The 15,766-nt window shown below is 48.4% G+C and overlaps 1 protein-coding gene across 1 annotated transcript in view; it reads left to right on the top strand.

Annotated features, from left to right (window-relative positions):
• Window positions 1-15,766, top strand: part of USP32 (ubiquitin specific peptidase 32) — a 67,220-nt gene that overhangs the window by 41,503 nt on the left and 9,951 nt on the right. The window contains exons 15-23 of the mRNA XM_048518858.1: window positions 1,543-1,717; window positions 2,925-3,076; window positions 4,727-4,835; window positions 8,104-8,318; window positions 10,048-10,232; window positions 12,216-12,302; window positions 12,951-13,071; window positions 13,976-14,167; window positions 15,037-15,331. Of these exons, the coding sequence (XP_048374815.1) occupies window positions 1,543-1,717; window positions 2,925-3,076; window positions 4,727-4,835; window positions 8,104-8,318; window positions 10,048-10,232; window positions 12,216-12,302; window positions 12,951-13,071; window positions 13,976-14,167; window positions 15,037-15,331 (1,531 nt within the window). The remainder of the gene's footprint in view (window positions 1-1,542; window positions 1,718-2,924; window positions 3,077-4,726; window positions 4,836-8,103; window positions 8,319-10,047; window positions 10,233-12,215; window positions 12,303-12,950; window positions 13,072-13,975; window positions 14,168-15,036; window positions 15,332-15,766) is intronic.

Raw genomic sequence — 15,766 nt, 5'->3', positions numbered from 1 at the left:
AATAGAACAGAGGTCTGCAACCTGCGGCTCTCCAGATGTTCATGGACTACAATTCCCATCAGCCAATTGGCCATGCTGGCAGGGGCTGATGGGAATTGTAGTCCATGAACATCTGGAGAGCCGCAGGTTGCAAACCCCTGCAATAGAACATGAAGAACAGACTTTTCACCCCCAATTACACAGGGCCACGTTCTTTCATGATGGGGAATTACCAAGCCTTCCCCCTGTCTAAGAGCAGAAGGTAACACATTACATCTGGCCAAGGTCAGAGCTCTGCGCCATCTGACCTTGGTTAAAACGTGGAGGCCGCTAGCAACAATCCAGTTGGTAAAGGAAATCCCCAAATGGAGGGGGAAGCGGCAGAGGTACGTGACTGCAGGGTTGTTGTGTCTCGTGCCTTCCCCAGCCTCTTGACTGTGGCCTTCCTTGGTGTTGCTCAAGAGAACCCATCAGAGTCATTTTAGCTGCATTATGAAGGGTGTTAAATATCAGGTTGGGCCCCTGGTTTTTTCATGACCCTGGGCAACAAGCAGCAGAATATGCAAAACTATTGGAGGAGAGGGAATGGGGACATTTTTGGTCTTATTAGGATCGTCCCCCCAAATCACAAAGCACTGTGTCTGCTTTTGAGTTCACCAGAGCTTTAGTTTCAGGTATGAAAGTCAGCCAAAGCCAAACTTGGGGGAGGGAGGAGAAGAAGAGAGTTGGCACATGAAGTAGAAGGCTCTGTCGGCAGTTCTAAGGTGAGATGGAGGAGATGAGGAGGAGGAGGAGGAGGAGGAGGAGAAGGAGAAGAAGAAGAAGAAGAAGAAGAAGAAGAAGAAGAAGAAGAAGAAGAAGAAGAAGAAAGAGAAGAGTTTGGATTTATATCCCCCTTTCTCTCCTGTAAGGAGACTCAAAGGGGCTTACAATCTCCTTGCCCTTCCCCCCCCCCAACCACAACACACACCCTGTGAGGTAGGTGGGGCTGAGAGAGCGCCGCAGAGCTGTGACTAGCCCAAGGTCACCCAGCTGGTGTGTGTGGGAGTGCACAGGCTAATTCCCAGAATTCCCCAGATAAGTCTCCACAGCTCAGGTGGCAGAGCTGGGAATCAAACCCGGTTCCTTCAGATTAGAGTGCACCTGCTCTTAACCTCCTACGCCACTGCTGCTGAAGTCAGATTGTGCCTCTTACACTTAAAAGAAAACTGTCTGGTTGTAGCAAGGCATGCTGGGATACAGAAGCCACGGACACTTCCCCTATGGAAATACAAACACAACCTTTATTCAGATCCATCTTTGAAGCTCTAAAATGGCTAGTTTTCCTTGGGCAGGACTGGTTTCTTCAGGTCTGAAGGACCACTCAGTTAGGAGCCCCCTCCCCCTTGAAATTTTCCTACTCAACCAGACACCCCACCCCCCCATCACCCTGCTTTCATCCTCTACCAAAACCCATTTGGGGACACCCATTTTTACCCATGCCTCCTTCTCCTTTAAAAAGTTTCTGGCATCTCCTCATCGGGACTGAACTGTCTTTCTGCCCGGCCCTTCCCTCTCTTCCAGGCCTGGGAAAATCACCTTCGAAGGAACCGTTCCATTGTGGTGGACCTCTTCCACGGGCAGCTGCGGTCTCAAGTGAAGTGCAAGACGTGTGGGCACGTCAGCGTCCGCTTCGACCCCTTTAATTTTTTATCTTTGCCCCTCCCGATGGACAGCTACATGCACTTGGAGATTACAGGTGATTTTAGTTAAATGATGAAACTCAAGAGTCTCAATGTTTATGTTGTTCTATTTAATATCCTGCCCTCCCCAGCCAAAAAGCCGGGCTCGGGTGGCCAGCACACATATTTAAGACATCATGTCATTACATAGTGATAAATTAATAGATTAAAATCTACCGGTATACAAAATAACAGAGCTGGCAGCGTATCCATACCATACCCACTGTTTTTTTTACCCATGCAAAAGATGCAAAAAGCACCAAGAAAAAAATTAGCAGGGCTTTCTTTTTGTCTTTCTTTCTTTCTGTCTTTCTGTCTTTCTTTCTTTCTTTCTTTCTTTCTTTCTTTCTTTTCATCCATCCATCTATATCCATCTCACCATGATTCTTATGGATGAGAGGGAGGGGTGTGGACTCGAGGCCAAGATGTTGGAGTTTGGGACCAGTGTCCTCAGGGACTGCCTGGCAGAAAACATTGGTTTTACAGTCCCTGCAGAATTGACTAATGTTCCATCGAGCCCTGATGTCTGCCGGGAAGAAGAAGAGTTGGATTTATATCCCCCCTTTCTCTCCTGTAAGGAGACTCAAAGGGGCTTACAAACTCCTTTGGATGGATGGATGGATGGATGGATGGATGGATGGATGGATGGATGGATGGATGGATGGATGGATGGATGGATCGGTGGATGGATCGGTGGATGGATGGATGGATGGATGGATGGATGGATCGGTGGATGGATCGGTGGATGGATGGATGGATGGATGGATGGATGGATGGATGGATGGATGGATGGATGGATGGATGGATCGATGGATCGATCGATCGATCGATCGATCGATCGATCGGTGGATGGATGGATGGATGGATGGATGGATGGATGGATGGATGGATATAGATGGATGGATGGATGGATGGATGGATGGAAAGAAAGAAAGCCCTGCTAATTTTTTTTCTTGGTGCTTTTTGCATCTTTTGCATCTTTTTACTTTTTGCATCGTAACTTTTTTAAAAACTGTAAATTGACATTGACAGGATTATCAGGGGTTCAATCCATGGGCTACTCACTGTCTTGGGTGTAATGTTCTGCTCCAACTGGATAAGTGGTGAGCAGCCGCCTGCTGGTCTCCCAGAAATGGCAAACCAGCCCAGTTTTTGCTGTTACAATGTCTTTATAAAAACGTGCCTTTCGTCACACACACACACTCTTTTTTCCCATTCTCTAAGTAATTAAGCTAGACGGCACCACCCCATTTCGGTATGGACTGAGGCTGAACATGGATGAAAAGTACACCGGCTTGAAGAAGCAGCTGAGCGAGCTGTGCAGGCTGAAGCCGGAGCAAATCCTCCTGGCGGAAGTGCTCAACTCAAACATCAAGGTAACATCACAGCTCTTTGCTTGCAAGTTGTAAATGGTCTGTCGCTCCAGTCAGCAAACAAGGCTCAGGGAAGTTTCAAGAGCTTTATTGGAACTGTTGTCAGCTGGCGCTTTGTCTCCTGAACCTCAGTATGTGCCTGAACATGGCCACTTGGCTCATCCCAGATTCCCCCCTCCCTCGCATGCCCAAAACATCAGCATAAGATCAGTGGCGAGGACAGAGGTATTGTTGCGAGAACAAAAGACGCGTCCCTCCTCCAGGAAACAGCCGATAAGGAGAAGTGGCAAGCTCTATTCACTAGTTACATGCAAGCAAAGAAAACCTTCCCAGCTTCGGGCAGTGATAACAGAAGGCCCAACTGTGGCGGAGAGAAATTTTTCTCTCTTTCTCACAATACTAGAACCAGGGGGCATCCATTGAAAATGCTGGGGGGAAGAATGAGGACTAATAAAAGGAAACACTTCTTCACGCAACATGTGATTGGTGTTTGGAATATGCTGCCACAGGAGGTGGTGATGGCCACTCACCTGGATAGCTTTCAAAGGGGCTTGGACAGATTGATGGAGGAGAAGTCGATTTATGGCTCCCAATCTTGATCCTCCTTGATCTGAGATTGCAAAGGCCTTAACAGTCCAGGTGCTCAAGAGCAGCAGCAGCAGAAGGCCCTTGCTTTCACCTCCTGCATGTGAGCTCCCAAAGGCATCTGGTAGGCCACTGCGAGTAGCAGAGTGCTGGACTAGAGTGCTGGACTGTGGCGGAGAGACATTTTTCTCTCTTTCTCACAATGCTAGAATGGACTCTGGTCTAGATGGACTCTGGTCTGATCCAGCAGGCTCTTTCTTATGTTCTTAGGGCCATTGCTTTCACCTCCTGCCTGTGAGCTCCCAAAGGCACCTGGTGGGCCACTGCGAGTAGCAGAGTGCTGGACTAGATGGACTCTGGTCTGATCCAGCAGGCTCTTTCTTATGTTCTTAGGGCCATTGCTTTCACCTCCTGCCTGTGAGCTCCCAAAGGCACCTGGTGGGCCACTGCGAGTAGCAGAGTGCTGGACTAGATGGACTCTGGTCTGATCCAGCAGGCTCTTTCTTATGTTCTTAGGGCCATTGCTTTCACCTCCTGCCTGTGAGCTCCCAAAGGCACCTGGTGGGCCACTGCGAGTAGCAGAGTGCTGGACTAGATGGACTCTGGTCTGATCCAGCAGGCTTTTTCTTATGTTCTTATGTAGGGATGAAGAGGGAGGGACCCCAAGACCCCCACGGTGCCACTTTGTGTCTTCACAATGGCACCACCACCCCATCTACCATTCCCATCAGCCCCTGCCAATTGGCCATGGTGGCAGGGGCTGATGGGAATTGTAGTCCATGAACATCTGGAGAGCTGCAGGTTGCAGACCGCTGATTTAATGTATTTGCTTGGCAATTGGTTATGTCTTGTTTCAAGGATTATGTCATCTACACTTAGTAGAAAGGCCTGGTAGAAATCTCTTCTGTAAATAATGGCACTTGGCTTTTCAAGGTGCTAGCCAGGTACTAGCTGGCCCACGTGAAACAGGTGACCAGATTTTAGCACAGAACTTGAAAACATGAAAAGTATCCAGTGTTTTGTAATACTGACTTATCTCACCTATCTCCTCCCCACCCCCCCCCAAAGAACTTCCCTCAAGACAACCAGAAGGTTCGCTCAGGGAGCGGCTTGTGTGCGTTCGAGGTCCCGATCCCTGGATCCCCCACGTCGGCTTCTCCTAGTCCAGTGCAAACAGGTAAAATAAAATGGTTGAACCTTCTGCTTGAAGAGAGGGCACGCTCAGACGCTCGCCAGTGTCACACTTAACGCTGTGCAAATGCAGGTTGGAAAAAGGGGGAAGAGAGGAAAAAACAGGGCTTGACAGAAAAGCGTGAGATAGGAGCCCACGTGGGAGCAGGTGGCATCAACGTACCTGCAGGGCTGTATGCCACGGGGCAGAAATCACTCTAAATAATGCATTGCCAAAGGTTAGCCTGTGCATTGCCGTGTTCTAGTAGCATTTTCTCCTGACGTTTTGCCTGCATCTGTGGCTGGCATCTTCAGAGGATCGTGTTCTAGTAGCATTTTCTCCTGACGTTTTTCCTGCATCTGTGGCTGGCATCTTCAGAGGATCGTGTTCCAGTAGCATTTTCTCCTGACGTTTCGCCTGCATCTGTGGCTGGCATCTTCAGAGGATCGTGTTCCAGTAGCATTTTCTCCTGACGTTTTGCCTGCATCTGTGGCTGGCATCTTCAGAGGATCGTGTTCCAGTAGCATTTTCTCCTGACATTTCGCCTGCATCTGTAGCTGACATCTTCAGAGGATGCCAGCCACAGATGCAGGCAAAACGTCAGGAGAAAGCGCTACTAGAACACGGCCATACAGCCCGGAAACCACACAACTCTAAATAATGGTTGAATTCAGTTCCCTAAAAGAATGAAAGCAGAGGGATTTCCTTGCCTGTTGGGCATTCCAAAGCCAAGGGATGGTTGAACGGGGCTGCTCCGCCCGGAGGCTGAGAGGGTTGGACCTTGGTAGTCCTGCTTCTCTGTCCTTAAGGAAACACCCAGAGCAGTGACCCATAACACATAAAATGCTACAGGAAATACCCAGCAAATCAGTACTAAATAGCCATCAGTTTGGACGCAGTCCTGTGGACACTTTTCTGACTATAACCCTTATCCAATGACATGGGGCTTACTTCCAAGTCAACCTGCTTAGGTAGATTCCTGTTCATTGTCGTGGCCTTATGTACAGTCCTGCCACCAGAGAAAGATTCACAAGCGTTTCTTCCCTGGAAACGGAGTGCTCCTTCCCTCCCTCCCCCCGGGGAACAGTCATGATGGGGAGGGAGCGTCCCTCAGTTCTCTGCTTCCCCCCCTCAGAGAGTATGTCCAGTAGCTTCCTTGGTAGTCATAGAATCGTAGAGTTGGAAGAGGCCACCAGGGCCATCAAGTGCAACCCCCTGCAATGCAGAAGTGCACAATCATTTTATCACAGTGGTGGCGAACCTATCGCACGGGTGCCAGAGGTGGCACTCAGAGCCCTCTCTGTGGGCACGCACAGAGTGCCCCCCCCCCACATGATCCAACTAACCTGGGCCGGTGGGCTCGATTATTAGCATTAAACCTAAGACCTAGATTTCTGGAAGCAGTGTAGGTAACCCTGTTAAGCGCTGTTAAACCCCACTGATTTTCATGCAAAGAACTAAAGCACGATCCTTTACCTGGGAATAAGCTCGGATGCTGGCAACGGGGCTTGCTTCAGAGTAAACCCTCCTAGGGTCGTGATTCACCCATTGGAAAAACTTACGGTTGCTTCAAAGCAAAGCCACCGACTACTACCACGCTTACTCCTGAGTAACGCACGCCTTGGAACCACCCATTTTTCTAAACTAAAACCTCAGTATTCAGGTTAAATTGCCATGTTGGCACTTCGCAATAAATAAGTGGGTTTTGGGTTGCAATTTGGGCACTCAGTCTTGAAAAGGTTCGCCATCACTGTTTTATCATCATCTGCCTTTGTGTGATCTGAGTCGGAGAGAACTATAACTTGAGTCAAGGTCACTGTTACGGCCTTAACAGGGGCAAGGGTTTTATAAAAGGGATTCTCCACCAGCTGCTAAAAGTGTAACAGCACACATATAGTTTTAAAAGGAGCAAAGGGGAATGAACACTCACATTGGCAGATCAGGAGAGCATAAGCATAAGCATAAGCATAAGCATTTTATTGTCATTGTGCACGCACAACGAAATTTACATTTAGAGGGGCCAAGAGGAGATCTTTTAGACTGTATAATACGGGGAAGGAATTCTGGCAATGAATATTCCACAGAGAAGCAAGAGTCCAAATTGAATTTAAATGTTTTATATACATTTGTTCAAAAATACAAACACACAGTAAGACATAAGGGCACATACATTCAAGTTTCCTAGGATATAAACCGGTTTGAAAGATAGATTGGATGATAGAGAAGGGAATGGGGGTTGTTGTGGGGTAATAACGTTACTCTAATCGCATTCTCCTTAGAAGAGTAGAAGTAGAAGGCAGGGGATTCCATGCCAGCACACAGAAACCCAAATGAAGGGATGAATTCATGTCTCAACACCCCAGCAAGAAACATGTGGCAATGAGCAAACTGTTGCAGGTGAACTAAACTTTTATAAGGTGGGTCGTTCCTTGGTGGGAAAGGAACCAATCACACTAAGTTTCAAGCATCTGTGCTGGGTTTGGGGGGCTCTTGAGGTAAATCTAGTCAGCTCTCATCTACTGCTAAACCTGGGGACAATGGGGCCAAAATTGCTTTGTTAAGCTAAACTGAGGAAACGCTTTTTGAAAGGCTTCCGCATGCAGGATTAACTCTTTTGGAGAGTCACTGCCCAGGGATATTCAGGATTTTAGCTGGAGACATTAGATCAGGATAAGGTTAAGTGGTTTTGGAGAGTCATAACAAAGGTAGAGGAGATGCAGAGAAGCAACCCTTTGTTGCTAACTTGGTTTCCAGAAGAGATAGGGAAATGACAGTATCTGATAGCAAGTTGGCTTTCCATATTCTTTGTCTTTAACAGTATCTTTGCCAGGTGAGGTAATCAAGCTCATGCCCACAAACAAAATGAGACCTCCAGGTTATGCTGGAGTAACTCATTATCTTAGCTTGTGTTAAAGTAGTTTTGACCTTTTGGCTGTGGTCAGGTGATCATGCGGCTACCTACACCCATAGGAGTGCTTTTGGCAACTGGCTTTTGCCAGTATGATTTTTAAAGGAAAATATATTATGGCAATAATAATATGGGGGGTGATCAGGGCCATAACATCACGCAGCAGGCTTCATGTGGAGGAGTGGGGAATTGAACCCGGTTCTCCAGGTCAGCGTGCACCTGATCTTCGCCACAACACCACACTGGCTCCCTGGAGCACACATAGCTGGATGATAATCAAACTTCTCACCTTGCATTTCTTAATTAGCACCAGCCTGGTAAATTAAAGTCAGTAACATTGTGTGTTTTTTTTGTACCTGGGCACAGATTTCTGCAGCGGGCCAGCAGCTAACGGGATGATCAGCATGCTGATGTTGAACGGCGATCTTCCCCGGCCCACCCTGATCCCGAACGGGGTGCCAAACACAGTCGTGCCATGCAGGACAGAGAACGGCCTCTCCAATGGGGTGGTGAATGGTCACCGGCCCTCTCCTTCCGACAGCCCCTTCATAGGCTACATAATTGCCATCCACAGAAAGATGGTTAGTAGAAAGAGCAGTGGCGTAGTGCCCACGGGGATGGGAGGGCAACACCCCGGGCGTGCCCCAGTTTGGGGCGTGGTGGGAGTGGGTGGTGCTGCGGTAGGAACGCAGGGGGCGGGGGCGGGTGCCGCCGTTGCAGGGGAGCAGGGTCGTGCATGCCACAGATGCAGTTCCCCCTCGCTCCGCCCCTGAGAAAGTGGCTGCATATGTGCATTCCTAAGAGCTTTTGCATGGTCGTGAGCATGCATGCACCCTTTTCAGTGGTTAGAATTCCTCATAGATGCATATCCCGGTGATGAGTTTCAAGCAATCCCAGGTTTTCTTTGCAGTCAAATCCAGCTAGGGCAGAATAAACCTCTCAAAAGAGTTTAAGGCTCCCTTGAGATTAGGCTAATAGGATTCTGGTTTGTGACCACTGCTTTCTCTAGTGGCCTTTCTTCCAGTTTCAGTAAGTGGAGTCCGCTCGAATAGCGTGTTGAACTTGTGTTGTGTTGAACTTGCATCGGGGAGAGCTAGATCGAACAGTGGCTTGACTCAGTAGGAAGTAGTTTCACAAATTCGTTCATCCACAGAGTGTGAGAATATCGCAAGAACCTCCTTAGCGGGCTCTCTCTAGAACGGTCAGCAGCAGGCAATAGCTATTCCCTTACTTGTTTCTTGTTTTTCCGGAAACAAATGGGTTCGTCTGCGTGGGCTCTGCGCAGTCCCACATGGGCTTGCGACAGAGGAAAAATGATCTTCCAAGATTTTACAATCTGTTTTCCGAGGAATGCTCCCATCCCCCTCCATCATGAGCCCTCTTCATCCCTTCAGTTAACAGCTTCTCCCAACCAATTCCCCTCTCTTCTCTCTTCTCTGCCATGAAGTGGGAATGTCTTCTGAGCTTTGTTCTGTGGAGAGAGTAGAAAAAAGTAATTAGCTCAGAAGAGTTTGAGGTTCGTTTGGTTTGGTTGCATTGGATAAGTGTGGCACTTTTTAAGAAGTGCGCATAACGCAGCTCAAAAATAGCCCGGAACGATGGACATTAGAAATGTTTCATGTGTTTCGAGGAAGGCCGTGTTGTGGCAAACTTGCAAGTCGTGCGCCCTTTTTGCCCCGAACGATTGTCAAGAAAGAGCCGCACCTAAACAGTATGTGTGCGTGTGCCATCCCTTATGCATTCTTTTCATTTCCTAATGAAATCTTCTTGTACATGTATACAGTGGAACCTCGGTTTTCATTGCCTTTGGTTTTCATCGGTTTCGGTTTTCATCGATTTTGTCAGTGAAAAACTTGTCTCGGTTTTCATCGATTTGCCTCGGTTTTCATCGATTTGCAGTAAGGTGCAGGGGTTTGTGGAGAAAAATCACCCGGACAAAACTGTTGCAGGCCGTGTCTGCAACTTGTTTAATGACAATGTCTTGCCCCATTTCAGACAAATCTTAAAGAGGCGTCAGAAATAGACCTCTTTGGACAGCTTTCTGGTCAACATTGGTCCACTGGCTCTGAAGCGGCTCCTAGTGTTATTGTTTGTTATTGTTTTCAGCATAAAACACTATGTTTATTCGCCAAAAAATGTGTTTTTGGTATGTTTTTTGGAGTGCCTAGAACAGATTAATTGGATTCACATTGATTCCTATGGAAAAGTTTGCCTCGGTTTTCATCGGTTTCGGTTTTCATCGGTTCTTTTCGGACGGATTACCAACGGAAACCGAGGTTCCACTGTATATCTTTTCAATTTTAAACACAGATGCGGACGGAACTGTACTTCCTCTCCTCTCAGAAGAATCGGCCCAGCCTCTTCGGAATGCCCCTGATTGTCCCTTGTACTGTTCACACGCGAAAGAAGGACTTGTACGACGCCATCTGGATCCAGGTTTCTCGCTTGGCGAGTCCCCTCCCGCCCCAGGAAGCCAGTAACCATGCTCAGGACTGGTGAGTGGACCCCCCCACCTCGAGTAGGGGTGGAGGCAGAGCTGTTAAAATGGGTGCCCGAGACAGCAAGGGAACCTGCTCCGTAGAGTATTCATTTTTATTTGTTGATTAGATTTTATTTCGATGCTGCTCACCCGACAGGTGTCGTGGCAACATACAATATTAAAATAGTATAAACAAGTTCAAAACAACATGGCGGCTAACAAAATGTTAACATTAAAATATTAGAAGAAGAATAAGAGTTGGATTTAAATCCCACTTTCTCTCCTGTAAGAAGACTCAAAGGAGGCAAGGAGATTGTAAGCCCCTTTGAGTCTCCTGCAGGAGAGAAAGGGGGGATATAAATCCAAACTCCTCCTCCTCCTCTTCTGCTTCTTCTTCTTCTTCTTCTTCTTCTTCTTCTTCTTCTTCTTCTTCTTCTTCTTCTTCTCCTCCTCCTCCTCCTCCTCCTCCTCCTCCTCCTCCTCCTCCTCCTCCTCCTCCTCCTCCTTCTTTCCCTTCCCCCCCACAACAAACACCCTGTGAGGTAGGTGGGGCTGAGAGAGCTCCGAAGAACTGTGACTAGCCCAAGGTCACCCAGCTGGCATGTATTGGAGTGCACAGGCTAACCTGAATTCCCCAAATAAGCTTCCACAACTCAAGTGGCGGAGTGGGGAATCAAACCCGTTTCCTCTAGATTAGAATGCACCTGCTCTTAACCACTATGCCACTGCTGCTCCCATTAGCCCATTGAAAGAATGTAGCTTGCACCATCCTACTTATAAGACACCACGAACTTGTGGAGTACGCTCCAAAGTCCAACCTAAACCATTTGGCCCTGCCTTCCCTGTAGAAACTACACAAGTCTGGCAGAGCACAGGCGGCATCTGGGAGTGCATTCCACAGTATAGGGACCCAACTAAGACAGCTAACTGAGCCATCCTAGGGCCAGGCTCCCGGAGAAGGGCCCTAGAGCAGTGGTGGCGAACCTATGGCACGGGTGCCAGAGGTGGCACTCAGAGCCCTCTCTGTGGGCACATGCAGAGTTGCCCCCCCTCCACACACACCCACACATATCTAGGCTGGCCTGGGCCACTGAGCGCGATTATTAGCATTAAACCTAAGACCTAATTTTGGGGAAGCAGTATAGGTAACCCTGTTAAGCGCTGTTAAACCCCACTGATTTTCATGCGAAGTACTAAAGTGAAATCCTTTACCTGGGAGTAAGCTCGGTTGTTGGCAATGGGGCTTGCTTCTGAGTAAACCCTCCTAGGGTCGTGATTCACCTGTTGGAAGAGTTGCATGGTTGCTTCAAAGCAAAGCCACCGACTACCACGCCTTGGAGCCAACCGTTTTTTCTAAACTAAAACCTCAGTATTCAGGTTGAATTGCCATGTTGGCACTTTGCAATAAATAAGTGGGTTTTAGGGTTGCAATTTGGGCCCTCGGTCTCGTAAAGGTTTGCCGTCACTGCCCTAGAGGATCACCAAAGGGAGAGCAGGGGGCTGTAATTGAAGAATCAATCCCATATGTATGAGGGTCACTGACCGTTAAGGAATTTAAAGGTCAACGCCAACACCTTTCGTTGGATCTGGAGGCTAACTGGTAGCCAGTGCAGCTGGCCCAAAACTGCAAAAATGTGAACTGGCCATGATGTTCCTGTTAGCAACATGGTAGCTGCATCCTGAATCATCTGCAATCTCTGAAATATTTCCAAGGGTAGCCCTATGTAGAGTGAATTACAGTAGTCCAATCTGGAGGTGACCTTTGCATGGATCAGTGTGGCAAGGAAGAACCAGCACAGGGCAAGTAGATTCTGTTCCTCTAGAAATCCTGACTCCGCTTTGAAACTTGCTCCATGACCTGGGGCCAGTTTGGGACTCAGCCTGATCCTACCTTGCAGGGCTGGTGTAAAGCTGAAATGGGGGAGGGGCCGCTTTCTTGAGCATTGTCGTGTCTTAGAAGATAAAACCATCATAACATAATCTAATTGTCTGTTCCCAGTGATGACAGCATGGGGTACCAATACCCATTTACGCTACGAGTGGTTCAGAAGGATGGCAACTCGTGTGCTTGGTGTCCGTGGTACAGGTAAATCTCCCCCCCCAGCCCCCCTTCCCCCCACCCTTCGTGCCAGTCTTCCTAAGGCAGGGATCTGCAACCTGCGGCTATCCAGATGTCCATGAGCATCTGGAGAGCCACAGGTTGCAGACCCCTGTCCTAGGGAGGCAAAATTCAAATCCATGAGCACCTTAATAATAATGATAATGATAATAAATATGGAGTGCTGTGTGGTTTCCGGGCTGTATGGCCATGTTCTAGCAGCATTCTCTCCTGACGTTTCGCCTGCATCTGTGGCTGGCATCTTCAGAGGATCTGATGGTAGGAATGGAAAGCAAGTGGAGTATATATACTGTGAGGTCAAAAGGTGAGGCCCTCTGAATAGAGTAGCCTGGTATGTGAGTCACAAAGAAGTGCTACAGGCTACAGACCGGTGCACCTCCTGCTAGACTGCTTCAAGTTCTGCGCGCTACTGCTGAGAGGAGGGGCGTAACTAAGGCAAAAATCACGTGGCAAAATCACCCATTAGCAACCCCCTCTTGGCACACACAAATAATTAGTAACCTACTCTCGGGAACCTGTGAGAACCTGCTGGATCCCACCTCTGGCCAAAATGTCCAGCTGTCGTCTCTTGTGTGCTTCCTGTTCAGAGTTGCCCCTTTCTTCTCTCCTGCGCAGGTTTTGCCGAGGCTGTAAAATTGATTGCACTGAAGAGGGCGCTTTCCTTGGGAACGCGTACATAGCTGTCGACTGGGACCCTACGGCGCTTCATCTCCGCTACCAGACATCGCAAGAAAGGGTACGAAAGAAACATAAAGCAAGATCGCGTTTTTCTGTAGTTTTCATCAGAGTGTGTCTCCTGGGTGTTTATCTGTAGCAGGGGTTCCCTGTTGCAAACCTTTTTGTGCTCCACAGGAATATAAAGAAGAAGAAGAAGAGTTTGGATTTTATCCCCCCTTTCTCTCCTGCAGGAGACTCAAAGGGGCTGACAATCTCCTTGCCCTTCCCCCCTCACAACAAACACCCTGTGAGGTGGGTGGGGCTGAGAGAGCTCCAAGAAGCTGTGACTAGCCCAAGGTCACCCAGCTGGCGTGTGTGGGAGTGCACAGGCTAATCTGAATTCCCCAGATAATCTGAATTGCTTTGTTAAGCTAAACGAGGAAACGCTGAAAGGCTTCCATGCAGATTAACTCTTGAGAGTCACTGCCCAGGATATTCAGATTTAGCTGAGACATTTAGATCAGGATAAGGTGAGTGGTTTTAGGAGAGTCATGACAAAGGTAGAGGAGATGCAGAGAAGCAACCCTTTGTTGATGGCTTGGTTTCCAGAAGAGATAGGGAAATGTAGTATCTGATACTGAGGTGGCTTTCCATATTCTTTGTCTTAACAGTATCTTTGCAAGGTGTGGTAATCAAGATCATGCCCACAAACAAAATGAGACCTCCAAGTTATTCTGGAGTAACTCATTCATTGATTTAATCTTGCTAAACAGACCTTTTGCCTGAGGCCTGCTTTCAGCTTGGACACTCTGCTAACCACCCATACAAACAAGGAAGCTGGCATTTTTCAGCACATAGCATAAGAAACTATATGAAATCCAATATTTCATAAGGCAGGGTATACAGGGCAGGGTTCCAGAAAGGAGAAAGCCTTTCTTATTAAAACTAAACCCCTCTTCTTCTTCCTTCTGCGCCTACACTAGATTGTGGAGGAGCACAGAAGTGTGGAGCAGAGCCGGCGGGGTCAGGCCGAGCCCATCAACCTGGACAGCTGCCTGCGGGCGTTCACCAGTGAGGAGGAGCTCGGCGAGGACGAGATGTACTACTGCTCCAAGTGCAAGACTCACTGCCTGGCCACCAAGAAGCTGGACCTCTGGAGGCTCCCCCCTATCCTGGTACCGTTTGCAATCCCGGAAGCTCACCTGGAAGCACGTCTCATTTCGCGGGGCTCCAAAAACACGCGAAGTGGCGTCCTGGTTATGAGTCGGGCCGCTGGGATCTCCAGCCCCGTACTTTCCGGGAGCAGCCCTCCCAGGAGACACGCAGGGGCCTTTCTTGCCCCTGGTGTTCGGGATCCTTCTGCGGCTCCTTCTGCAGACAAAGCTCCTTCCTTTAATAATACACAAATCTGTCTTGTTCTAAGCCAGATCTGTTAGACCAGGGGTGGCCAGCCTATGGTGCTCCAGATGTTCATGGACTACAATTCCCATCAGCCCCTCAATTGCTTAGCTTAGCAAGCCTTTATTGGCATAGACAACAGCACAACAATAATAAAAACTGATTTAAAAGCATATACAATACAGGAAATAAATATTAGGTCGAAGGAAAACTACTGGCGCTTAGTAATTTCCAGGAGAAAGTCTGCCACTATCATACAGAGAGAAGGATCAGGATTGTCCAACAAGTAGTGTAATCTAATTAAATCGGGGAGATGGGGTAAATGTAAAGGAGTAAGATTCACATACTTGGATCTGATTTCCTTGAATCTGAGACAGTGTAGTAATTGGTGGGCCAGAGATTCAACTGAGCCATCATTACATGGGCACAATCTTTTAGCCTTTTCTTGCTTATTAAATCTGCCATGTAACAAGGCAGAAGGCATAACATTAAACCTGGCAAGCATTATGGCTCTCCTTTGAACGGGGTTTATTAAGCAATACAGGTAGTGTGCCAAGTGGCCCCATTCAAATGGGATAGAAAAATACAGGGGGGAGCATGTTTTCCACAAAACATTTGTTTGTTTTTCTGCCCCCCCCCCCCCCAGATAATCCACTTGAAGCGCTTCCAGTTTGTCAATGGCCGCTGGATAAAATCCCAGAAAATCGTCAAGTTTCCCCGGGAGAGTTTTGACCCAAGTGCTTTCCTGGTGCCCCGAGATCCCAGCTGCTGGTCGCAGAAGGCGCGGACGCCACCGACAGAAAGCCTTGCCTTGCCCCAGACCCTGCAGGAGGAGTGTCGGCGGGCAGAGACGCAGCACAGCAACGGGGCGGGGGAGGGCGATGCTCTGACCCGCAGCCCCTCTTCCCTCAACCCCTCGAGCGTCTTAAACACCATCAAAGGTAGGTGGAGTCCTTACAAGGCATGACTGTGAACAGTGTGCTAAAGATGCGCGACTGCCTCTCGGCCAGAGCCACAGTTGGGCTAAACACAACTGTTGAATGAATTGTTGATGTACTTCCTATTTGAACTGGAAACCATTCTACCCATCTTCTGCCACGCTGAAATCTTCTTCTAAGAGACGTTGTCCCTGGTTGCGTTCTGCGAAACTCCTGCCCGAGTCTCCCGAATATTCATAGCAGCAGCAGGAGCAGCTTTCTGTGCCTTGCAGGGTCGTTGTGGGAATACAGTAAGGAGTGGGGCAGGCGTCAAGACTCCCTTGGCCAGACAATGAAACACTTTCAAAAAGTACAAAGGTTTCTTCATTGCAGAAGCGGGAGTTGGAAGTTGCTGAAGCTTGGTTGGAAAAGAGGAATCTGGGGGTTGGCTACAGCAGG

The sequence above is a fragment of the Sphaerodactylus townsendi genome, linkage group LG16 (genome assembly GCF_021028975.2).
Source record: "Sphaerodactylus townsendi isolate TG3544 linkage group LG16, MPM_Stown_v2.3, whole genome shotgun sequence".
In the NCBI taxonomy this organism is placed as follows: Eukaryota; Metazoa; Chordata; class Lepidosauria; order Squamata; family Sphaerodactylidae; genus Sphaerodactylus; species Sphaerodactylus townsendi.
The sequence above is the reverse complement of the archived record's forward strand: the minus strand, read 5'-3'. Positions and strand labels throughout refer to the sequence as shown.